The 27,522-nt window shown below is 39.0% G+C and overlaps 1 protein-coding gene across 3 annotated transcripts; it reads right to left on the bottom strand.

The window, feature by feature from the left end:
* On the bottom strand, positions 1 to 26,060 carry sppl3 (signal peptide peptidase 3). 3 transcript variants are annotated; one of them, XM_042395802.1, is made up of 11 exons: positions 25,554 to 26,060; positions 11,803 to 11,880; positions 9,314 to 9,420; positions 9,099 to 9,218; positions 8,781 to 8,859; positions 7,769 to 7,881; positions 5,952 to 6,058; positions 3,687 to 3,850; positions 2,905 to 3,095; positions 2,574 to 2,683; positions 1 to 1,705 (listed from the first exon to the last, which is right to left on the bottom strand). In XM_042395802.1, exons 1-11 carry the CDS (start codon positions 25,577 to 25,579, stop codon positions 1,634 to 1,636), a joined length of 1,167 nt encoding a protein of 388 aa, XP_042251736.1. In that variant the 5' UTR covers positions 25,580 to 26,060; the 3' UTR covers positions 1 to 1,633. The 3 variants fall into 3 exon arrangements, with proteins under 3 accessions (XP_042251736.1, XP_042251737.1, XP_042251738.1); XM_042395803.1 differs by having other exon boundaries at positions 9,332 to 9,420; positions 25,554 to 26,058; XM_042395804.1 differs by lacking the exon at positions 25,554 to 26,060 and adding an exon at positions 24,872 to 25,020.
* Between the last annotated feature and the right edge of the window lie 1,462 nt (positions 26,061 to 27,522).

Here is a 27,522-nt window from a genome sequence, read left to right as displayed (position 1 = left end):
TTAATTCAACATTCATTTATTTGAAAAAAAAAAAAAAAACACTGTGTACATTTCCACCTATCAGCAGAAAGACTGATAAAAAGATGAACTGACGCTTGTTTGTTTTCAGCAAATTATTTTACAAGATTAGACACAAACTGTTTCCATTAGACAGGTCATGTGTTTACGACAGTTTGATCCAACACGCCCAGGTCAATGGAAACCTGACTATTGTCACTGTTTTCAACATGTTCATGATGTCAAATTAAAACCAAGTAAAACAAAACAACTGTTCACTCATCTGTCTCGCTCTCACTCGCACACACACACACACACACACACACACACACACACACACACACGCACGCACGCACGCATACTTTAACACTAGAGCAGGAAACTAACTTTTTCATCAACCAGCCACTTATGTTTTTTTTTGTTTTTATTTTTTTCCAAAAGTCCACCAGCTATGTTTCCATCACACAAGCTAACAAACTTTAGAAAACAACCTCCGAATGATGGATGCTCGCCGGTCGACTCGCCACAACTGGCAGCCGAAATTTACCAAAGTTCGGCTGCTGGCTGGCGTTAGTTTCCCACCCTATTCAACATACTCCCAAACACAAATACAAACTCAAGATACCGCAAATACATGTGTACACATATATACAAATAGAAGCTGCCCCTTTGCAACATCAGGGGCGGCTTAACAATTTATAATGCATCATTTCTGTATATGCCAAGAATAAAACTTTTCTAAATAAAATACATAGTTATCTGTGGAGGGTGGGGAATGGGGACAGCAGATGAACAGAGAGGAGGAGGGTGGGGCTCGCAGGGAGTGTCCGAGGAGGGCGGGAGCGCTGGGGAGAAGACATTGTGGTGGGATGATGGACAGATGAAGAAAGCAGGGGGCAGGAGTGGGGTGGGGTGGGGTGGGGAAGAGGGAGACGGATGGAAGGGGAAGACTCTTCTCCTTTTCTGTGTCGCTGTCGCTCCCGAGCACTGTCCTGTGCCTCTGCAACACTCCGCCTCTTCTCCGTTTGTTTAACTCGTTCCATAATAATAATATTAATAATAATAATGACCACGACAATGCTAAAAAAATATATATAAACCCCAGCCATGTCTCACAACCGTAAGTCCACAAAAAGGGGGGAGGCCTGGCTCTCGAGTTCATCTGAGTCGGTGACAAACAGAGATGCAAGAGGAAATTAAAGACGCAGAGAAAGAAGGAAAACGCAGAGAGAAGAGGCCTGACGAAATGGAACGGGCCATGGGAGGGGGAGTGGCACATGAGACCAACTATAGAAGAGGGATGAAGTGGGGGGAAAAAGGAAAAAAAAAAAAAAAGAGGGGGGGGATGTGGAACAAAAACAGCACAGGCAGGATGTGCTATAATGAAGAGGAAATAAACAGAAAAGAGGAAGCGGAGATGAAACGGGGAGGATGTAGGGACCAAAGATGAGTCGTGTTGGGGCGTTGTGATCCACACACTGGTGTCCTTCTGAGGGTTTTCACAGAAGATTGGCGGAAAGCATGAACAAGTGATGACAACATGGCCTCACTGTGAGTGCGCCCTCTCTCCTTCCCTCTAATTAAGGGTAAGGATCTGCAGTCCTCCCCCGCGCTGGTCGGTTATTCCCAGGGAGCATCATACCTCCAGGAAGCGGGAGCTGCTGGTCTTGGCGTGGAAGGGCTCGGACCACATGCGTCGCAAATCCCCCTGTGAACCACAAAACAATAAGAATCTCTCTCATTTGTACTCCTTTGTAGATATTCTTTCATACTACTTGCTGCAAACTTTGTTTTTAGGTCTATAAACTTGAAATTTGAATAATTATTTCCCAGACAATCTATATAGGTCATTGATAGGACATCAACTAACTTATTATAATTATTTTCATTACAGATTAATCTGCAGATTATATTCTCAATCAACCAGTTAATCATTTGGACATAAAAATTATATATAAATAATGAAAAATGTCCTAAAGCCCAAGGTGACATCTTCAAATTGATTGTTTTCCTTCACTAACAGTCCAAAAATATCACATAAGACAAAGAAACACTGCAAATCCTCACAATCCAGATGCTGGAACTAGGAAATATTTGGCATTTTTGCTTGAAAAATGGTAAACGATTTCTCAATTGTCAAAATTGTGGCCAATCATTGCATCCGTTGTCATTGATGACTGGCTATGTACTGATTAAACTGCCTAATCTAAAATTAAGAGGGAAAAAAAGGCAACAACAAAAATCTTATGCACTTTTAGTGGGAGGTTTCCATTTGTAGATCGTATGAGTAGATTACATCATTTGAATCAAGAATTAGATCAGCTGCACTGGTGAACCAAAAAATATATATATATATATAAAAAAAAAAAAGAAACTGCAGGTGAAATTTTACTGAGGAAATCGGATCAGTCGACCTGAAATATTTATCCTTCTCTCCTTTTGAGAAAAGAACTATACAATGGTCTTTGGTTCAATTATAGCATTCAAGGAAACTGCTAAATTATGCAAAACTGCCTCAGCTGAACTTTCATCTCTTGCAAATACGTGACTGTTTGTGTCCCTCGCGCTCAGTGTACCTTCAGGTAGGCCATAGTGAGCAGAGGCAGCAGGGTGAAGGGCACCAGGTAGAGCAGAGCTGGCTGAGCAGCACGATGGATCCTGGAGGCCACAGTGGCAGTCAGCAGACCTGAAGAGACACATCAACCACATGTTAATGTTATAACAAACTACTGAAAAGGAAAAAGATGGGAAACCTGAGATTCAACATCAACATTCTGAAAGATTATACCTAAAAAATTCTGTTTAGATGCTTAGAAGTTTAGAAAATAAACATCTAAAACCACCTCACACTGAAATAAAACACATCTCGACCTTTAACATCCATCCATTCATCGATTCCTTGCTTACCCACAAAGTATCCGATGAGAGTGCAGTGGAAATAGGAGACGCGCTGCATGCGTCCGGACATGTTACCAGGGCCTGGGACTTCCCCGTTTGCTTGCTTCTTGTAGTTGTCATAACGCAGAACAAAGCATAACAGTAGCCCCGGCATCACGATATCTCCTATTCCCAGCATTGAGAAGTGACTTCCTGTGGAACTGCAAGAAGAGGAAAAGACATTGAAATGAGTTTGTAACTACCATGTAGTGTACAACATGTATGTCATTTGTTTATCTATACTTACTATGCAAACCTAGGTCTTGATGAGGAGTCAAAGTTTAATTAATTTGAGGTTAATGCCAACTTTTAATTGTATTTAGGGGGTTTTACAGATATTTAGAAGGATGAACAAATGGAATTTTGTCTTGTTTGTTGCACTAAATAAAAAGTTAGGGGATCACAAAGAAAAAGGTTAGGATTAATCTTCTGCTGACCTTAAATAGCTGAATCAAATTTCATGATATGTCAAAAGTGGTCACTCTGTACTGAAGAGATGGACTGATTTCAAGAGCCATGTCAATAGAAGGTGCTAAAAACTCAATTACAGACACCAGAGCAGAGAGTGATGAAGTGAGCAGCTGCAATGACTTAATAAAGGAAGAGTTCAGTGTGGAAGTGAAAGCTCAGGTTTCACAGCACAAAAACGCATAAAACAGGTTGGTCAATAGCCCCTGAGTGAAAGATCCTTGATGTAAAGATCAGGCACACAAACACACACACACTTCTTTCATGGTTAGGGTCAGTCTTACCTGGGAAAGACCAGTTTGCCGGGTAAGGAGAGGCGGGGAACGTCACGGCCCATCCCTGGCCCCAGGTGGAGCTTCCTGGACAGAACGTCTATGGGATTTTCAGCAGGTTGGGTGGCAACTTTGACCATCACATTACTATTGAAGATGTAAGCTGAGAAGAACACCTGGTGGGAAATGCAAAAGAGTAATTTAACCGGCCAGGTTGTTACTTATTTTATCTGACTAACTGCTGTAAAACATGTATTCAATTTAAAATCATATGAAGGAAAATTCTCACTTTTGAGAAGCTGTAAAAAGTTTGTTATTTAAATAGTTCTGCTGCTGCTTTATCTAATTTCTAATTTCACAGTAAACTCACTCACTGCTTCAAACAACTTATGTTATAAAAAGCATGTAATCCATACAAATAATTATGCATCTAATATTAGTCTATTATAGTATTATTCTGATTATAAATGGTCAGCTGGTGGTTGGAAAGCAAAAAGTGTCAGGTTGCTTGACACCAAATATGTTGTAGATGAGAGCAGAAAATGTACCGTACTAGCCCGAATACAAGATGATATTTTATTCCAGAAATTACATTTGAACAAGCAAGGATTGACTTCTATCTGAGGAAGAGACAATTTCATGTCCACAAGATCAGAGATCATGTCTGAATGGAGAGAGGACTGGTGTAGGACCATTATGGACTGTTTGTAGCCTTAATGTTGCTAGGCTAGCAAGTGTAGTTAAGTCTGTTTAGAGTGTGTATTTTAGAGTCAGTCAGCCCTTAAAAGTGTTTCATCAGCTCAGTTTAACTTACAGGAGCACCTGAAGGCTTGTGTAATATGTTTTCTGCCATGGGAGAAATAAATTCATGACGAGTGAAAATGAGTCTTTACTGCAGAAACGGATTGGGGTCCAAATCGTCTGTCAAGCAGCCAAGAATTACTGCTGTCACAGATGATGAGGAGCTCAAACAGACAGTCTGAAAAATGCTAACCAGAGAAAATAATGTTGACTGCTTCCAAGAGCCTGACGAGAGAGAGTGTGAGTATGTGACTGATAAACGAGATACACAAATGTGGGATTTATATTCTGCTTTAATGGAAGTATTTCACTTTTACGAGAGAAGAGGCTTCAAGGATGAGGACTCTCTTCTCCTTGGATTAATAGTATCTCAGGGAAACTTTCCCAACAGGATGAGTGTGAAAGTGTGTTGTATTTTTTCCAAGAACAGGTGTTGGAAAAGTGAGGGTCGTCTTATTGTGCGGTGTCAGTTATGATTTGGTTTTGTTTTTATTTGTATGTGTGTGTTATAAATTGCTTTTGTTCAGTTTTAACATTATTGGTGACATTTCTTTGTGAAAGGAAAACCTCACAGAAATCTGGTTTTTTCAACATGTGGATGAAGATGCTTGAATCTGGAGTGAAACATATTTCGTAGAAGATGACAATTTTACCCATATGTATTACTCTTTATAAAAAGTAATACAAGCAACTTATTATTATATGAATGAAACAGATAATACATCTGACGTAGCCATGTGCTCTAGATTCTCCCTGAGGGGAACCACAGATTGAGATCTAAACTGATCATCATTGTTCAGTGGTTTCATTAAAAATCAAGCATTCCTTCCTGTCTCACTCACTAACCAACTGATACACACGCACATATTAAAATGATCATTCATGAGACACCGGCTCTCCTCGACTGTGGTGACACTTTTATTGTTAAGTGACCGTTGCTTTTGTGTTTTGTGCTGATCCAAAGTAATGACAATGGCAGCTGAGACTAATAAACCGCAGCTAAATCCACCGGTGGCAGAGAAGGACAACTAGCTTTATAAGTTTTCTCAACGGAAATTATGACATTCATAGTTCGGGCTCAGGGTGACAGCTGCAGTCCATTCTAGCGTGCTTGCCTTCTTCTTGGTGTTTAATCTGATTAATTTCCTTGAATTTCCTGTTTATGAAGGTTGTGTTTTTGTAGGTAGCTCTCTTTGATTTCTTCAGCGACAGCGGCAATCACAGCTATCAGTGCTAACTACCCACTTTCTTCCAAACAAGCTGCTGCAGTTAAATGTGAAATGAATCACTTCCTCGGCAGCAAATTACTTAAGCTGGCATGGAGGTACCAGCTCAGGGGTGTTAAGAACAAATGTAAAGGCTTTCATGAGTAGAAGGATATTATTAGTGGTTTTTAAGCTCATGGCAGTGTGTATGTGTGTGTGTGTGTGTGTCAGTGGTGATGCTGGTGAAATTTGGGATGGTGTCATTTCTCACCCAGAACACATCATAAATGAGCAGTCCTGACAGCAGCAGGCAAGACACCTTCAGACTGGGAAGCCGTACGAAGGCTATCATGGCGACACACAAGCCCATGGCTAAAGCTGCGGGGAGGAAAAAACACACAATAGTTAAAAACACGCTTCCACATTTTAGCAGAAAAGGGCAGAAATAGCAATAGTTTATTTAAGAAACATTAATTACTGTGCACACAGGGTTAATTAATTAGACTTTTCTGAAGGAATTTCCCTGCTTGTGTCCTATTTCACTTTTGGGTGTGCGAGGTACGACCTGATGCGACACAAGATGGTGTTGAGATTAGAGTATATCAGACTATACATTATGTTTATTATAATGGCTGCACTGTGCACAGTAAAAGTACTGCGGATACTGTTGCATTTATTCTAACATTATTTTACTGGTTCCACAGCAGGGACACAGAGTCAAGCTTGTGTGGAAATCTTTTATGATTTTTACCATCTAATTTTGATTCTTGGGATCAATTCTAAATCAATTTTCCATTCAAAATCAATTCTCAATTTAATGCAGCTGCTACCAGTTTTATCTGTGCAAGTGTTTTTTTTTTCGTTTTTGATGATAAAATGCTACATTGTTCACATCATAGAAGACGCTAGTAATATGTTTAAAATGACTGAAGTCAACTGGGTCAAATAAAAAGAACTGCACACACCCACACACGCTCCTCTGCTTTGTCAATGTTTCACTAGAGACACCAACTTTGATGAAGAGCAGTTTGCTTAAATGCCAGTTTTATTTTCTACAGCAGTTGACTAACAACGTGAGAATATTTTTCCTGTGTTAGTATGCAGTGCTCTCCAGTAAAAGCCTGAAAATAGTGTTGCTAAAAGCTTCAGACTGTATGAGTCATGTTAAGTTCCTTCTTCCCCAGGAGAAGGTTAAAGCTGAATTTTGTCCAGACTCTTTTATAGATGATTGGAATGGTATTTTTCCTACAAGTAGCACAGTTAGCAGCTATGCTAACAGCACTCCACCCCACAGACGTCAATTAATTGTCATGAACACGCAAATACGAACATATTACACCAGTTCTTAAATCTATTTCCCAGTAAAGCACAGGATCAACTTCAAAAATCTGCTAATAGACTATAAAGCACTTAATGGTTTGGCCCCCCAGTATATCACTGACCTGCTCACTGACTACAGTCCAACTAGACCCCTAAGGTCAACTGGTAGATGTCGTCTAACTGTACCCAGAATAAGATCCAGGTCCTCAGAGGAAGCTTTTAGTTACTTTGGTCCTGCTGGTTGGTACAAACTACCAGATGACCTGAGATCAGTCACTACTGTTCCAACATTTCAAAGAAAACTTAAAACCTTTCTGTTTTCTCAGGTTTATGACAAGCCTATTTCTTACCTGAGTGTATGCGGCTGGACAACTGTTTTTCATCTTTTTATCGTTTTTTATTTTTTCCATTTTTATTATTATAATGTGTGTGTGTGCTTGATTTGATGATCATTTTTAATTGTATTCTGTATTTTTAAACTTTGCTTTAAACAATTTTATCATGTTAATCAATTGCTTTTACGCTGATATTAAGCAGTAAATGAAAAGTGCTATACAAATAAAAGTGACTTGACTTGACCTACTTTCATGATTAGTAGATGATTCTGGGCAGATTTTTTTGATATTTCTAATTATTTGCGACGTAAGTAATGTGAACCACAAACTGCTCTACCATTCAGAGAAATTTTATCATGTGTACTGAACTCTGGTGAATGAAAAACCTTTGTTGCAGACACACTGACACAACAGTCATGACAGAGTGACGCACCGTCCATGAGAAGCCAGTGTCCAGTCAGCACCCAGATGAGCACCAACATAACAGAGAGGGAGAAGGACAGGAGCTCGGCCAGAGTGAAACGCCCACAGCAGCCAAACGAAATCCTGCAATAAGACGAAGTTTTGATACAGTGACTAAAATCACACAGAATAATCATAAGAAAAAGTGACACACACACACAAACATTTATATTTTAGATTTAGATACATAGATGTAGCCTGTACAACCTTTATCTGTGCACATGTCAAGATACACAAATTAACAACAACCAAACTGAGCAGGAAAGGGGATTTGGGTTGGAGGTGGAGTTATTACTGGCTCTGTAAAGCAGACAAAGGTTTACTGAAACTGGATAGGAATTTGTAACTAGAGAGGAGGTGTTCATATTGGTTATTGAGTGGGTGGGTTGTGTTTTCAGTGACTCCTTGTGTTTTATTATTGTGATGAAGTCCAGACATCTGAGTCAAACAGCTTTCACTCGACAAAATCCAAAGTATTAAACACAGCAAACAGCTGCACAACTTGAGTTAAATCAAACTGAATGTGTTGGACACATCTAACAATTAAAAAAAAACAAAGTCTGACCCATTTTTCATTTATCAAAAATGCTGTCACCTTCAACAGTATGTAACCTGTAACATAAACCAATAAATATAAAATAGGTTGCCCCAATCTCCCCACAACTCAATTTCAGTCTTACTGGTGTTAAAAAATAAAGTTAAAAAAATAAAAAAGTTAAAGGGCTATTTCACCCAAAGCACACATATATTTTCCTTCTTACCCCTAATGGAAGTGAGCTATGCAGATAATTTTTGGTTTTAATGTTCAAAGTAAAGTGAAATCCACATTTTACTGAGACGTGACCATTATTGAACAATTCTGCTAGGCTGAATCACAGAGTGTAATTGATATTTATTAAAAGACAAACAGAAGGAGAAGCATGCAGCGGGTTGACCAACAGACAGGATTTAAAAGACACAAAGAATCCACATGACTTTCTTACTTGTTCTGTGGGGAGCAGGGTCTGGTCAGATACTGGCACATTGGCAACAAGAGGAATGCAAATGCAATTGTTGCAAGAACTGAGGACAAGAGAAAAAAGAAATGCAGCAAAAGACCAAAAGATTAGTACACCTAGACGGCTTGTTCCAGTCGTTTTCCGTCTGCTTTAATGGGGCAGCTAATGATCTTTACAGTTTAAATCATCGATGCAGCAAAGAGGCCTTCTCCCCCGTGTTTAATTACTGAATAAACATGTGAAAGCCTTATAACACTAACTCGTAAAAACTAATTTAATGTTATGTTCAATCGCAATAGTTACCTGCAGTGCAAATGGTGAAGACCACCTGAACTGAGTCAAAGAAGAAGAACATGACTAGCAGAGACACAGAGGCCCCTATGGGCAGGAACAGTGCCTGTGTGGAGTCTATAGTTTGAATACCTGCGAAACAAGAAACAATCAACTCAGAAGTTATCGCTTTAAAAACATGGGTAAAAGTAAAAATAGTGAGTGAAAAGTGCTTTGAGTAGACTTGCCATGTGAGTAACACTCACTGTTGTTTGTGTTGCTGTTATTGAAAGACCCCGTCGTGGGGTTACCATCTTTATCCTTCTCCTGGTTCTCACAATCCATGTTTAATGACCTGCAGGAGGGAGGGAAGAAAGAGCAGGAGGGGGCAGAGAGCAGGAGAGTGGGTTGGGTGTTAGACATCAGTAATCAGGATCTCAAAAGCATGCACACAGTAAAATTAGGCTGCCTCATAATAACAGTGACTGAACTACAGACAAAAACTCCTGAAAAGTAACGTCTCTTGGGCATGAGATGACTCATTTTTTTCCCTTTGAAGTCTGATAAAACATTAAAAAAAAAACCTCTTTCTTTCTTCTAAGTTGAAATCGCAGCGTAGAATTGAGTTTAATTAATTTGTTAACAAGGAAAATAAACAGCGGGAAAAGCCACATTTGGGTGAAATGGTGAAAGAAAGGCTAAACTTTGCAGAGAGGTGGAGGTCTGTGAACTTCAGCTGAACTGTGGCTATATAATGAAACCTGAAAGTGTCTCACTCATGTGCGCTCACACAATATTTCCATTTACTCGCAGTTTTTTTCCTGCTCATATCTGACATCAACGGTGCTGAAAGTCGTCATAAAATCTGTCGTAAAAATAAAATATGCTTATAAAAAGTTAGGCGACGTGCATATTTCCATCTTACGGGCTTTTTTCATGCGTTTTGACATGTCACAGTAGGAAAAACACAAGTTTAAATAATAAAGTTAATTAGGCTGAATTCCATTTAGCTGCTTCAGTTTCAGTGTCTGGTATTATGTGTATTGGCTCACTGTCACGGCTTACTGGGAAACTTGGACTATGTCCACACTAATACACTTTCACTTTAAAACGATCTCTATTAACACAGGAGTTTTAGCACCATTTCAGAAATAATTTCCGTCCATACTAACTATGCCTGAAAACGCATATCACATGACTATTCACGTACACTAGGAATACATGTGCTGGTTTCAACAGGAAGTAGATTGTCTACTCTGCTATCGGTTGCTTAGTTGTAGAAAATACTACGGAGGAAGAACAGCAATGGCAAAAAGTAAGACCGGAGATTTCTTTGTTTGGATCGATGACAAGGTGGAACTGTTACTGAAAGTGACACAGGCGGCAGAAAACATAGATTGGGAGTCATCACATGATAAGGGCGTGACGAATCAGGGAAGGACACGTTGTGACCGATGAGACCAAATCAGAAAGTGAACGTGGGCATCTGCGTCAGCGTTTTCAAAAGTCTCTGTTTCCGCCCGTCCAGACTAAAACGCATTCCTGGAGTTTTCAAACTAATACAAGGTCAGCAGTGTTTTCAGAAGTCTCCATTTTAGGGTTTCGAAAACAACCGAGTAGTGTGCACGCTAGGCATAAATGTAGCAAAAGTTATACGTTTTAAAACAAAAACGTATTAGTGTGGATGTAGCCTTGAATAGTATTAGTAACACCTGTGCTTTTCCTGCTATTAAAAGTCAAAATGTCTGCTGTTAAAAAGGCTTGTGACTGGTGATGTCTTGTTTAGAGTGCAAAGACTAGAATCCTTCAACATTACACTGTAAATGATTTTATCTCCTGACAGCAGCAGCTACAGACTACAATGATCTCAGTGCAATTTGATCTGATTGGTCTTGACTTCCAAATAATAACTACAATCCACCCAACAACCATAATGTGCTCCAGCCCTGATGGGTTTTCTCCTGCTATCACAGTTTGCCTGCATCATGAAGTGAGGACGGAGCATCGTACTGGCACTCGCCTCTCTACCTCTTATATCTGGATGACAGATTTGTGTCAACAGAGGTAGGTACAGTACAGTTTTTCTGAAAGAGAGTAACTTGATTGATTATATATCTTAATCAATAACAAATGGATGTGCAAAACATCAATTCAGCCTGAGGGGGAAAAAAACTACATTGAGCCATTTACTTGCTAATAAGGCTCCTCTAGAACAAATGCTTTTTGGCCAATTTCCTAATGCAACTAAATCCATCAAAACACCATTAGGCGTAGGGCTGGAGATTTTTTCGGTGCACATAATGCACCAAAATCAGGTTACACCCACTGCTCATGGGGTACACTTGGGCTGTGAGAGCGCTTAACACTGCAGAAACAAGTATTTCTCACTCACATTTACCAGAAGATGTACATTTGCACTAGATTGAATCCTGGGAAATGGGTATATAAATCAACTGAATGGCTTTCTGACATATTAACCATAACATACCAAACAAAAGATGTTTTCTTTAGGTTCTTTAAATTCTTGCAGACTTGGACCAAAATGAGAAAATGTAACTTGACCCTGCAGGGCCAAGGCTTGTTATTATTATGGGGCAGAAGAGTTTGCAGTATAAACTATTATTTAAGAAAGTATGCTTTAGGCTATAGGTCTTGTTTATGCGACAAGCAAGATGTGTTCTGCAAGTCACTGTCCGCTATCCTCTTGACAGATAATTACTTATTTAGTGACACTCACCTGAAGCTGCCATAGACGATGAGAAGGATGGAGATGAGGAAGGTGGACACCTGGCTGGAGTCAACTAGGGAGTACGCCCTAAAGAGGAGAGAGAGAAAAACACAAACATGTAAACATATAAAATTAGTTTTTAAAAAAATGCAACCACCTTTTGTTTCATACAGGAGACACAAGTGCATGGCATGTTTTTTTATCTGCTACGCAAAAAAACACAGTTCCCATTATGACTGTAATTTTTTACCATATTGCTGATTCATTACAAGTTGACGTGAATAAAAACACATTTGTTGTTTGAGTTCAAACCCAATCTGATGTGATCAGATTTCCTGTTATCCATCAGATAACATTTTTATTTTTTGTCTGCGTGATTTTTTGGTAAGCTTCTTTGACTTTAATTTTTGTAATGAGGTTTTTAAACAAAGGATACAGGATACTGCTGTATGATTATGGACTGCACATTAATGATTTCTAACTGTGAACAAAATACAGTGACTCAGGATGGACCTGATGCTACATAAATCTATTTAAACTTGGATTATGAAACAAGAAATCTGAGCAGCAAACAACCTTGGAATTATTTAACAGTAGAGAACTGTGCAAATATCTTTCTCTGGGAATAAAGGTGATCCTCCTCTTTCTCTTTCTCCTTTATAATCCATTCAGCTGAAGAGTGCACAGCCATAGAGGCATACAAACCATCGGTCTGAAATCAAAATCCACATTTTATACCACCATACTGTGGAAAATGACAAATGGAGAGAAGTATGCAGCTGTAATTTCAGTCAATCATTTCTGCACTTTCGACAATCTCACATTGGTTATGGTGATTTTATCGCCACCAATTTGAATCTCTGCAGGCACACAAGTCACATCTCCCCTCCCAAAGTAGACAGGCAAAAGTATTTTGGCCCTGTTTACGCCTCGTATTAACATCCGTCTCGGGTGATCGGATCACAAGTGGACAGCTGTAAATACAGGTGTAAACGCACCCAAGACGCATTGAGGACGGATTGAGATCCGATCACTCAGACCACATTCGGAGGTGGTCTGGACCACATGTGGCCACATTCATTTACTAGTGTAAACGCGATGCGTCCTGGGCCACATTGAAGGAGCGCCTACTCAGCTGACGTCCTCTTATTTTCCGGCAGACTAAACGCAGGACCCTCCGTTCAAAGCTGTTCAACTTGTCCGGTAACAGGATAAATAAATTATTTTGTTTTTCATGTGAATTAAAAACGTAATCCACCTCTCGTTTTTTCCTGTTTTTCTCGTTCCCCTAACCGGTTTCCCTCTTCAAATCGACAGTTAGAGTAGAAATTAAACCATTAATTTTTCGCTTGTCTGTCTAAAAAAATATTTTAGAAGCTTAATGTAGCTGGATAGTTTCTTCTGTCCTGTCAAATCACGACAGTTTTTAGTTTTGCTGCGCTGCTCAACATAATGGAGCTCAGGATTTATCAGGAGGACGCTGCTTTACTCCAAATAGTTTCACTGTATGAAACGGACTGTGTGTGTAACAGATGCAGTTAATATAAATAAATAGACCTATTGCATGTGTAGAAGAACACAGAAAATTAATTGACACTAGATCCTGACCAACCCTTTCAGCGTGTCAGAGATATAAATAATCAATGAAGTTATGCTGCTGTGTCTTGCGCGTAAATGCACACGCAGCTGCGGGGAGATCGCTGCATCTCTCTCTCTCTCTCTCTCTCCCTCTCTTGACGTGGAATATTTATATATATCCTGAATATTTATCCTTTTTATCAAACAAGTTGAACACAGCTTTGGACGAATAATGAACGAATTTGATCTTTGAAAACGGGAATCATGTCCGTCTTTATTTGCATGTAGAGCGGGGAAGTGAGATCCAATCACAAGTGGTCACTCAGGTGTAAACAGACATACTTCAAGCTGTCCACTTGTGATCGATTCACCCGAGACGCATGTTAATACCAGGTGTAAACAGGGCCTTTGACAATCACAATTGTGGGGTGACGCAAATTTCAAGAAATCTTAAAATTTAAAAGCATGTATACCACAGCAAGTGTTAACAAACCAAGCAGTAGATCCATTTTATACAAAGGTCAACTGACCTGTGCATCATATACAGGAACTGGGTCAGCACAGTTCAATATAACTGATGCACTATAATCACAATGGTCTAAATTATGAGATTTGAAGGATTTAAAATCCCTCTTGTTGACCATCTAAGAGAACACTTAATATAATGTGAGAAACATCTGGAATAAATGTATTTGTATCACCGCACAACATACTGTTACTGCACGCTACATAAAATGCTGCTGTGTAGCAGAGAGTTGAACATATTCTGCTCCCCTGAGAACACCGGCCCTTATAATTACACACAACAAAGCAAGTAGAAATGAGGGTGAAACAACTCGATAGTAAAATACGCATTGCAAATTTTGTTGTGTTTAAAAAAAGAACTGAGGACAAACAAGCTATTGATTATGAAAATCAATAAGGCAAATGTGATCCATACGGCTCACAACTGTGGTAAGGTTGTGATCTTTTGGTTTCTTCTGAATTTTAACTGAGCCTATCGATGTAATTTGGGAGCACAGGACTCACCCACAGTTTGAAAACAAGCATCAAATTGCCTTAGTTTTAAAAAGGTTTTAAAAACTTTTAATAAAAGCAAGAGCACTTTGGTAAAATGTGTTTCTAATTGTTCTATTATATATTGTAGTAGGCTTTGTTATACACATTGTTTTCATGTCTTTTGCACAACACCTTGCTTCTTTTATTCTTTTAAAGGCACTTCATAAAGTTGAGCTACTTACTCAAAGTGAGTACTAGTTATTATAAATTAGACTTTGTACTAAAATGTATATGATGATATGCATTAGTTGTGTAATACAATATACTCAAGACAACACAAGATCCTATCCTGAAACAACACACAGATGCACACAATAGCTAACAACAGCTAAAATTTCAACATAAGCATTATAATGCCTGAGCAATGCATCTGCCAAGATTCAAAATAGAAACCATGCAAACAGCATTCCTGCAAAAAGATCTGTCTCTTCTATACTACCTAGAATAGCAAACAAATATTTAACGTTACAAAATACAGCACACCAGTCTGGGCCTTCAGCAAGAAATTACTGAGATGATGCCACTAGAATAACACGGCAAAAAAAGGTTACTGAATGTTCCCTGTAAAAATCTAAATACCTCTTGGCCTGATAAATTTAAGAGGAGCTGATCAAGGACAACACAATGAAAGTCTTGTGTTCAGAGCTGCTGTTTAAGAGTATCCCTACACTTCGTATTAACCTGAAGATATATCAAATCATATACATAAGACGGTTGGCATCTAACTTCCTGTCTAAGAAAGAGAAACTGCGCTGTCTTGATGAACGATGAGTATGACTGAATCACTTTCCACATCAACCTCCTGAGTGTTTCTAATGCTATAATTTCAACATAAAGCAGCAGTGTCTCCGTCTCAGACAAATGTGTGACCAGGCTTCTAGTTTGCAGACCAATGCTGCATTTGAGCACCAAATTGTTTCCATATCAGTGATCTGGGGCTTTCACATAGTCTAGACATGACATGCAACCTTATAATGCAGGCTTTTTTTTTTCTGGGGCAAACACAAAGCTGGTACTGTGAAGAGCCACCTTCAGTTGAGAGGTGCAGATTTGACCCCAATCCTGACCTGCCTGTCTCCTGTCAAACTCTCTGGCCATGGGAGAGGAATGCAGCCTGGAGTTACAAAAACATGCTCTGTCCCCAATAATGTCATCATCATCAATGCTTTACAGAGGTAATGGCATCAGAAGCTGCATTTAAGTTCCCCCAAATGTCATCAGTGTCTTAAAACGCACCGATGCAACTATCACTGTCTGGAATCTATTAGCTATCAGTATATCAATCTCTTTGGCTAATTAGTTTTATTATCTCCGCTGGGTGTATGCCTAGAGGAGATCATGCGTTTGGTCGTGTGTGTGTGTGTGAGTGTTTGTCTGCAGCTAATCTCATATACTACTGGACCCATCAGCCTAATATTTTTTGTGCACATTTATGACTGTATGCTCAAGGACCTCTCGTGGTTACAGTGATTCACAATTTCTGAAAAGCCTATTTTACAACACCATTCACCATGCTAAAAACAAGGTTACCTAGTCTGTTGCAGGCCACATTTATGGCCTTTGTCGTGGCTCAAAAACTGACATCCATAGAAAAGTTTGGTCTCATATTGAACCGGAGCATCTGCAGATTAATTCCATACCCGATATGTCATGATCCACTCAAGTAAGGCATGATACTAGATGAATGATGTTTTGTTATCTTCACTGCCATCTTGACTGTAAGGTAGACACAGCTGGCGGAGATCTGCACTCTTCTTGTTTAACATACTTATGTGCAGATGCTCTTAATATTGCCTTTCAGCGGTATGAAAACAATCATGGGCTGCATCCAAAAATCGCTCCCTATATGCTACCTACTGCACTACATTTACCCACCTGAATTCTCTATAGTGCTCTCAAAAAAAACCCACACACAATTCAATGAAAAAACATATTGTGCATGGCAAGTGCACTACATGTTATAACAATCCCACTGCGCAATGTGTCGCGTGTGATAAATGCAAAATTGGTCGTGTGACACTTTAACTGGCTGATATTTGCTTATTGGAGATATGTTGTATCAATATACTGTGTCATTGTTTTTCAAACTCTCATATTGATATCGGCCTCGAAAATCCAACATCGGTCGTGCTTTACTCATGCATGTCTGAAATCTGAATTTACAGTTCACTATAGAGTCAAAAGTTTGGACACACCTTCCAATTCCCTTGAATGAGAAAGTGTGACCAAACATTTAACTGGTAATATCTATATAGTATAGGTAGTAGTGAATTAGTGGAGGAGAAACACAGCTATGGTATACTGAGGATGTCAACACACAGAAAAGAGGAACAATGGTCACAAGTAGAGCCTGCCAACACTGACTGAATGACACTCAACAGGACACTTGTTACGTTTAAAGCTAAAAAATAAAACAACAAATATTCACTGAAAGCAACTCTATTCTTAATCAGTAACTGCGAAGCAAAAGCTCCATGTTTTTGCTGACACTACCAACACAAACTGAAATTTGAAATACAGTGTTTGATACATGTTTATTTATATTAACTACTATGTTGCTGTTACTTCCCCTTTAGCCAGGGCCGTAACAGCAACACACAGTTAATATAAACAATCCTTTCGGACATGAATCATGCAGACTGTATTTCAAATTTCAGTTTGTGTTGGCAATGCCAGCAAAACTTATTCACTTAAATTTATGTTTAGTCTAGTATACTGATATGAACAGATTTGAATGTCTATGCGATCACTGGTACAGCCAAGATATAAATGGTATAAAACCTTTACAGTAAGCCTTGGCTGCGGGGCATGAACACAGAGGATGACATGTTATCACCATCGTGGTATGAATAGGGCTCATAAAGTAATGGATTTGGTTTAGTCAAAACAGATTAATTCATGTTGATAAGATACACTAACAAGGCACTAAAGAAAGTAATATGTATAATTATGTATCGAGTGCCCTGCTGAAATATCAGGCCCTGCAACTGAAAACTGTCCTGTTCTGCTGGCATTCAGTGAATACTGTTTCAGTTCAGTATCACTGGGCTGCATTACTAGTTTTCTTCCGAGTACTGGCAGAGAAAACAGCCCTCGCATAAAAAGACTCAGCGCTTCAAATCATTATTCATTCTGATGTACATGTGACACAGGAATTCACAGGCTTCATTGTGATGTTTAGGGAGGAAAAAAAAAAAAGAAGCAAGAATCTCCTGTCTCTTTCATTCATTCAGTAGTAGGGGAATGACTACAGGGAGTCTATGAGGGGAGGGGTAACATGTAGTTCACTGTGGAAACAGGACACCGGGACAATGCTGCAACTTGTAGCTTTGCCCTGTTCTTGTTTGTCCAATACAGGGCTCTACTTAATGACTGAAAAACAGTCTCCGCAGGCATCGTCTTTACAGATGCGTCAAACTACAATAGGGCCGGGTTTACTTGACCCAAGATGTAGGTCATAATAAATGCCTAACATTGTAGCCAATTCAAATATGACACCCTACTCATATGAGTTTCTCCTTTGGCCTAAATGGGTTAAATGTATAACCAACAGTTCGGCTTCAAGTGTTGAGAAAGTGATTAAGAAACTGACCTTGTTCTTCTACACACAGACACTAATGATGTCACTGCCTCACTGTCAACACAGCACGCAGATAGACAGCTAGTTGAATTTACCACGGACCTAATTCATATTCTAGTATCGAACTGGTTCGTCTGAATTCTGCGCACAGAAGCCTGTAGAACATGGGTGAGATAGATGAATGGAACATTTAAAAACAAAATACAATCCCGGACTGTTGAGGGCTGGATGGCAGCCCAAAGTGCCATAAGACGTCCTTGTTCGCTGACAGACTAGGTTTTCAAATAACACAATTCCAATACCGACTTCCATCAAGCCAACTGCATGCATGACTTGACCACTAAGGGCTAGGTCACCAAGTGACAATGAAGACTTTTGCAAATGCTGCCTCTGCCTGTGAGGCGTGGCTGTTTGAGAGACCAGACATAATTACTCGGGTCTGTCCTCGTACACACACACACAGATACATCACTCCAAATGAGAAAATGTGAGCCCCTAGCACATAGCTATCACACATGTATTTGTATTGTGTTTACTTGTGCTGTAGTATACACAAGCTTGCAGTAGCCACTGGGTGGAGTTGCCTCTGGACCTCCGAGAGGGAATTATCATTTATCTCTTTCCATTTTCTGATCCAATTATGAATGTTATGGGCTAAATCCTTCAGGAACAAGAATGTAATTTTTGGTCAACTGTGACCTTTTTGCCTCCATTGAAATAAGTACACCTCCCCCGCATTTCTGCTCTGGTGTGTGTTTACACCCTTCTATGGAATTTATTTTGTTTGAATTTGTGTTGATAAGGGATCAACATTGAAAAGATTGATGTGGAGAGTGTGTGAGGTCCTGCTTTGGGTTTGTCTGTGATGTTACCATTACATGGTCCACGTCTCAGCTCACAACCTGCAGCACGATGTTGTTAGAATTTAGGTGACTGAAAGCCTCGGCTTCAATATTCAAGACAAGTTAGGATATTGTCTCTCCATATGAGAAAGATTCAGGCCTTTATGTTCTGAAGGCTAATCTTTGGACGCAGGCAACAGGTGCTTCAGTAATCCGTCAGATTCAGACAGGTCAATGTGTGCTCTAATGCTGATAGTGCAGCATTAGTTGTGTCAATAGTCATACTATAATATCAGGAGACCTAAATGTGCATGTGGGACAGTGTTTACTGTCATTTTTGTTCTTACCACATTAATCAACTGCTGCTTAACACTAGATATTACTGTCAATTAAGTAAACAGAAGTCAACATTTTAAACATCCCGTAGTTAATGAGATGTGTGAATGATTTGTTGATTAGTCTGTGTCTACAAAGGCAGAGCTTAACTCGGATTTATATTGCAGATAGTCTAAATAATAGGATTTTTGGATTAGATCTTAATAACAGAAAAGCATTAAACCTTATTTCTAGAGGTAGAATACCATTTAAAAAAAAAACATTAATAAAAAGGCCAAAGAGAAAATAAAAAGACACTTTTGGACTTGTGGATGTAGTCGATGGATATGCAGCCAATGTTTGATATATATTTCTTTATTATTATCTGATAGTTATTTATTTGAGAGTTACATTAATAGCGCATATCGAAGTTTAAACTTTTGACAAACCTTTAAAATCAATGTGATTTAGAAACTTTTGTGGTACCAGAAAATAATTTCTAGATGATATCCTACAGTAATCTTAGAAATAGTTGGTTATACACTACAGCAGGTGACTTCAGAGAAGGGGACAACACCATGTTGTCAGTATGTAACAAAAAAAAAGTCAATTTGATATGGGACAACAGAAGTAAAACAATAAAATCTCTTATTGTTGTTGGCAAATACAGAAGAACATAAACAAAACATACAACTTCAGCCACATTTGTAAGAACCACAATACACTGCGAACACTTTGCAAGGCACCTAAATTAAACTGCAGTGATGTGTGTAAAAGGTAGCCTCAATGAGGCGTCACAAAGACACTACAAAAAACTGTTGAAATGTGCTCAGATTATCCTTGAATCCCAGAGTGAACAGGGATTACTGAGTGTTACTGAATATAAATAAGACTTTCTTCACACATGGACAGCATCACCTACAAATCATTCTTCCATACAATCAACAGAATTAACTGTGGAACATTTATGCTAAAACAAGCTATTTAATGATCAGTCAAATTACTGAAAATGAATCCACTTTGATGAACAATTAACCATATATGTCATTCATCAGGTAAAAATACCACAAGAAACATTGCTGGTTACAGCTTCCTGTGGGTATTTGCCATTATATTTGATATTCTTTAGTATATTATAGACTAAAAACTATTTACCAAGAATAAACTAAAGTATGTCTAGGAAACACTGTGCATATCACCAAGCCACATTCTCAACTTTTGGTTTGATATACGGGGTTGCTGCTGCATTAACACAGGAAAACACGACCTACACCTACACTCTACAATCATCACAATCAAAAATCTCTGTGTATAGGAAAATGTTTGGTTGAAAGGTTTAAATGTTACACCAATACAAGCTGAGCAATATCAGACCCATACTGAACTGAGAGCTGAAAGCCAGTTGATGCCTTTGTTCACATATGTTTTATAGATAAGTGTTATCCTCTACTTTACTTCTATGATTGTTTGCTTGTGTTTCAAGACCTTGCAGGTAACATGTCTTTATTTGAATTCTACTAGACGTGATTATACTAGAGCTACACCAGTATTATAAGTCACCATGCAAAGGACGGTCTCTGATTCACAGTAAAGGGATGAGAGAGCCTCGTACTTTGGCGAAGCCAGCATTCTCCTGATAGTCATTCCTTGTTATTCTTCAGGAGACCATTTCAATTTGACACTTCCTGTAAACAGACAAGTTTGCATACCCATCATTATGCCCTCAAGCATTTCTATATTACTGCGCCACTCAAAAAACTAAAGTTGTGGTGTAGTTTGACCACAGCACACCAGTAATTTTCTCACAAGGAATAGCATAAGACATCATATTTACCTTTGTTTGCTGTCATAGTTGTAATGCTTCCCTCTTTCCTGCCTTGCCACATCAGAAAGTCCTCTCTTTCTCAATCATAGTCTAAACGTTCCTCGGACATCTGTTATATGAACTTGCCACATAATCACACTCTTATAATGTCCCCTGAAGATGATATAGATGGGACGCTTTGGCTGTTCAACAATCATACAAAAAGGCACATGGCAATCTGGGCGAAAACAATGGCTTCAGCAAAAGTTACCATAAAAATTACACAGAACGAGGGCCAATATTTGATAATGTCTCCTTGTGATGGCAAAATTTAAAAAGGTTAAAGACATTTTTTTCCATTCCTTAAAACTATGCAAGATATAAAGGTAGATAGAAAAGTGGCACACAGTTTTTAACATGTGCCTGGACAGACAAGAAAAATTAAATACTATATGACACACATATAGGTCTGCTCTCACTTAACACGTCTGTGTGACTGTATATCACTGTGTGTAGTTCAGGAGGCACAATTTCACCTAAAATGTGATGGTTGGTAAGTGCTGAATTACGCAGTATGCCCTGTGATAAACCCCAAAACTGAAAGTGAGGAAGAGAAACTAGGAGAGAAAAACTCCAGTGACACATGGATGCACCAGTGTGATGGTAACAGAGTAATGTACTGACGGTTATCGATCAATCAAGCCAGCAAAGCTAGCTGCTGCTGCTGTAATGGCTGTTAAAAGTAGCATCAAACTACAACTTGCCAGCTTTCAAACAAGACATCTTCAGAAGTTTATATTAGCCGGTTGGCTATCACAAGGCTAAACAAGGCGCACTGGTGCTTACATATTAGTAATTTATCTAGTACAGTACAGACAACAATGTAACAACTGTAAAACTAATGGCAAACAATGGAACATGCAAGTGTGCCAACGCTGCTGAGCACAGCACCCTATCCAAACGCCTGTATACACATATATCATTCATTACCTGCTTTAGTCATAATATAATTAAGTACATTAATGACACCTGTGGGTGCTTTATGTAATGGCTTCAGTACTGAAATGCAAAATTGGTGGGTTTTTTTGTTTGTTTTTTATAATTGCTCATAGAGCAGAACTGGTCTTTGATTATGTGAGAGGTGACATAAGTCTCCGTAGGTGTTTGTATTTCTGATGGGAGTTGGGGTTGCATTCAGGATCCGAAATAAACACCTGCCAAGCGCCACATGCAGCTAGTTTTTCTGATTGACGAGTAAATCTCAGAAAGCTATCAGCCGCACTGGCGGGTAAATGTTTATACCAAAATAGTCATGTAATGAAATATCTGGCATGATGGCTCAGAGGAAATTACTCATGTTTGTCCCTATACAGTGTAGACACATGCACCATACGCGTTTTTTACGCATGTCTTAACAGTGCCGCGAAACTGCAGGAGCACTCGAGACAGTCTGAGGTGAAGGAGCGCCAGCCACAGACCGTCTCCAGCACTCCTAGCTCTCCGCTAAACTGTCACTTGCCACAGGTCTACTGCTAGCTACAGTTAATTCAATAGATATTATGTGGAGAGGAGTAGGTATATGTGACACAAAAAATATATACTTCGCCGGTGGATTTTTTCATTTAACAGTCCCCTTGGCAGGTAAGACAAAAGGTTAATTTCGTTGTATTCAACGGTTCAGGATGTAATGTAGTATGGAGTTAGTCTAGCTGCTCCTCTCCTGCTGAACAGCGACAGAGGCAAAGGCAGAATAACAAAAACAGACAAAATTGGCAGAAATAACATTTTCAAATGATTCTTATGTTTGTTGAAGATTGACTGTGCTTGTGCTACTGGGTTTAGCCTGATTGAAAGCTGCAATATGTACATTTAAATTACAGAAAACATAGCAGAGCATCAAGTATAATTTTTGTAGTTGTTTTACTTCATTACAGCACTGTCAACCCAACAGAAACGACACAATCCACATTTCTCAACCAAGCCAAATTCTGTGTTTCTAGAGTTTCCCTACACTCCGGCATACACATGGAATAAAATAATATCATTTTGAAGATTTCAGCTTCAGTCTTGTCTTACAGCCTGCACAGCTATAAAGGCACATAATTGTTCACAACTTCATGTCTCACCTGAAACAGATTCAAATTTACAGGCAAATATGGAAAAGTAACCAGTCATGTGACACCACTGTAAAATTGCAGATGACTGTATGTTAAAATGCAGCGTAAAAACGTGTGTGAAAATTTTTACCACACTGTTTGTCTGAGTGAATGCACGCTGTAGTGATAAAAGCAAATGTGACTTATCAGTTTGGTTGCAAAGTAAAACTGTTGCCAACGTAAACAAACTATATGACTGCTTTTACTTATTACATTAACACAAGCAACTACACACTCAAATTTCATTCAAATAGGATTTTTTTTCTCTAGGTTGGCATTGGGCGATTTTGAAGGAAAGAACAACATTTTGGGAAATAAGCATGTTGGTTGTCCTAACAGGCGATTAAACAATTGATCTTAATTTTATGTCAATGTACTCAATGCGAAAAATGGTCCAAGACATGTTAAGCCTAATGTAACACAAAAGACTGGGAGCTAAAATGATACAATACATACATAAGACAATTTTGAACCTGCTGGAAGATGCAGTTCTTTTTTTTTATCATATATTCAGATATAGATCACATGTCGATACTAGATGTAAATGAGGCCTTAAAGTGCATCTTTAAAGTTTTTGTGTCCATAGAGCTGGTTTCCTGTAACTGAGTTCTATCAGCTTAGCACAAGCAGTTTGATTTCAATGTAACAATGGTCACAACCATCTCGTTGTACGTCCTTATCCATCAACAAGCTTATTTATCATGAAGCATGGCAAACATTTGATTACCAATCATCCTTTGTAAAATATTTTCATCTGAATAGGACTCAAGCAAACATACAAAGACAGAAGCCGTCCTGTAAGAAAGGTACTGCCTGCACACTTTTGCAATGAAAAATAGAGAACATCAAATTCAGTTTTGATCAACTCTGTTGTGGATTTTAGACATAGCCCTCTTATTTCAAATTTGAATTGCAAAACAAACACATGTACGAAAAGATTTCCATCACATATTATTCCCAATAAATTCATTCACAATACATTACAACGTAAGCAGGCACCAGGTCATTGTTTTTCAGTGACTACCTCAGACAAGCCACTGAGCCTCTCTTGGGATAAAACTCTTAAAAATCAACATTACTAAACTACTATTAACTAAACTTCATAAATATTAAAGGAGAACTCTGGGAGGAAACATCTAAACCTACTAGATATATACTTCCTAAACATTGGTTATCAGATTAAAATTCCAGATTAAACTATTTGTTTTCTACATGCTTAATATTCATAGTTATAAAGAAAATCATAACAGTTCCTGACCTTACAGAACAAACTCCTGTATCAATATGCCAGATTAATTAGATATAAGACATAAGAATAATAAGTGAATCAATAATCAATGAATTGACTGTGCTGATAATAAAAGTTTTGGCCTAATCCTACATTTAAATGGAAATTTTTGTAGTGGTTGGCCTTCTCCTCCCTAAATATATAGCTTTGTGACAGGATGTTTATTAAAACAACAATGACACAAAGTCACTCAGCTGGCACAATTTAAACACAGCATTTCCTTCAATGAACCTAGTCTGCTCTTAGAGTCATTAGTGCTGAATATTCATACAAGAAGAGGATGCTGTTCTAATAATTTATCATTACAGACACTCAGCCCGTGTTGCTGGGATCAAACAAGCATAATTTAGCTCAAATTAATTAGCTAGGCCTCAACAAAGTCAGGTCATTTTCATTCATGGGAACAACGCAATTCAGTGATCACATCATCTGTTGTCTGGTTTCGTTTTATCTTACCATGCACTAACATGCTATTATAATGTTAACCCGGCTTCTGCAACGATGATATAACGATGATTTATGACAACCTGTCGTGTGTCACAATGCCAAGCTCAACCTGAAACTGGCATTTTAGGAACATGACTGCGATGCCAGTTAGCTAGCTTAGCTCCACGGCAGAGCCTTTGTTATTGTGTGCAGCAGCGGCTCGACGATGAATGCTAGCCATTTTATATCAGCTAACGCTAATTTGTTGGCACAGCTAACCCCCACTAATCAGCTTGACGCCGTCGTACAACGTTGTCCTCACTGTGCAAAAAAATACTATGTTTTTTTTCATACAGTCAGCGCTGATAATATGAACGACAGAATCAATCACCAACTGGCTAACCCAATAAGCTTAGCACGGTTAGCACAGCATCAGCTGGTGGAGCTGATTAGCCGCTGCTAGCTGAAGTTAGCTGTTAGCATTATCAGAGCTGCAGGGGGTGGGGGGGTATACTGTCTGAGTGACATTTTGCTCTCTAGACTGTGATAAATGCACCAGAAAACGTCGACGTGAAAAGCAAAGTGTGTCTGTGAATTGCCAGACATGTAAATTCATTGATTTAGCGTCATGTATGAACCAGACTTGTCAGTAGCAGCAGCTAACGTTGGGTAGCTGCTGCTGGTAGGTAGCGCGACGTCTGTGCGCACTCACCAGGATGAGTAGCCCTGCTCCGCCATATCGCCGAAAACAGTGGGCTCCGCGACAGATTCAGGTCCCAGTGACAACCCGTTGGGACCTCGGGAGACGTTTTCTGCTTTTCCTTCACAATCCGACGTCCTAGCAGTTACTTTTAGGTGACAACATGGTGACACATCCCGGCGGCGGCAGCTAGTAACCACCAGCTGAATATCTTGCAATTGAAATGGGAATGATGGTTTGCTATCGTTAGGTGGACAAGACAAAGCACCCCGAGAAAAAAAACACACTGATGTTATTTTCGTCGTTTTTAGCTAATGTCCTCCCGTCACCCCAGCCGAGAAGGCTCGGTCTTCCAACGATGCTACACCCACTGTAAATCCATATTCAGCACGATGTGTCCAGTATAAAGTCGGATATTCCTCAGGTCTGCACCCCTAGCTGTTATGGAAGACGTTCAGCTTTGTTTTCTATAGCGAGAGTCGCGGGAGCGCGCACAGTCGCCCTGCTGTAGAGGTTTACAAGTAGGACGCGCGCCGAGACGCTTCTGTGCACATAAAACGCTTGCAACGGTTTCTCCATTATAGCATGTAAGTTATGTAGGCTGTAAACATGACGACATTTCATTCACTGCCAAATTATTTCATATCATCACGAAACATAATTTGAAACGTTGACAAGACTAAATACTGGAAAAACCTACACAATCAGACTAATTACATTAATTGTTAAAATGAGAAACGGGCTGCAAAAATACCATTTTGTGAACAAATTAAAAGTGAATACTATGGTTTACAAAAATGTGCTTTCGGTCTTTTCAAATATTATCTTGCCAAAAAAAAAAAAAACAATCGGTGATGAATAGACTCAGGGGGCTCTATCATAAAAGGTGGTTTGCAGATTCTTCTGGATAATTTATTGATTAAAATCTGTAACACGTCGTTTTAAATTAGTTCATGCTCCAGGGTCTGAAATGGGGATTTCATCGTCTATTACTGGCAATAAGATACAGTAAGACACAATTAAACAGGAAAACACAGTAAGACCAAAAAAAAAAAAAAGTAAATAGAAGATATTATTGTGTTGCAATAAGCCAATCAATTAAAACCAAATGTTAAGCCTACCTATTTTTTTTTTCCTTTTTAATATTTTGATTGATATACGTATAAATAAATGTTTGATCAGTGTGCTAACAAAAATGCTGGATCCAGGTGCTGGATATCTTTCCCCTCTGATGGAAATGATGGACTCTGGAGATGATGGATAGAAAGGTAAACAAGTGTTCCAGTGCTGCCATTAGTCAAACAGAGCAGAGCCCTCATTAGCCTGGTAATGGCAATTGGCAGTGATCGCACAAATTGCTGGATTGAGCAATGAGACACATTCTTGTATAGGACACACACACCAAGTTAAGATAAAGATAAAATGTTGGCTGTTGTGTAGAATTTTTTGATTACTCGAAATTCCAGTTCCCTCATTTTCTCTTGCACTTCTAAAGCTTAAAGTGAGAGCTCTTTTTGCCAATCACTGTGCCATTATTGCATCTACACACACCCCACAAACTTCAGAGAAAGGACATGTCCTGATTGTTAACATAATGTACATACGACCAATTATGCAGCTGTGCCTACAACTTTATTTGAAATAAGTATACAAACATGATTCCTCTATACGCCAATTGAACTAAATCCCCACTGGCACCCCTAGAGGCTACACTACAACCCGGAAGAAATAACATAATGATTTTTAGCCATGCTAGCGGTATGGCTCCAGGGATGGTAATGTGAGTTGATCAGTTGGTCGGTTCACCGCTTTAGTCCAAATTTAAATATCTTAAATAACAACATGACATTTACCATGAAATTTGGTATATTCATGGTCCCAGGAGGGTAGATCGTAGTGAAACTGGTGATCAGCTGGCTTCTCCTCTAGTTCCAGTATGAGGTTGACATTTGTGGGTTTGAGTGACATGTCTCAATGACGG

The sequence above is a fragment of the Thunnus maccoyii genome, chromosome 19, assembly GCF_910596095.1.
Source record: "Thunnus maccoyii chromosome 19, fThuMac1.1, whole genome shotgun sequence".
NCBI lineage: Eukaryota > Metazoa > Chordata > Actinopteri > Scombriformes > Scombridae > Thunnus > Thunnus maccoyii.
This window is presented reverse-complemented; position numbering and strand designations above follow the sequence as displayed.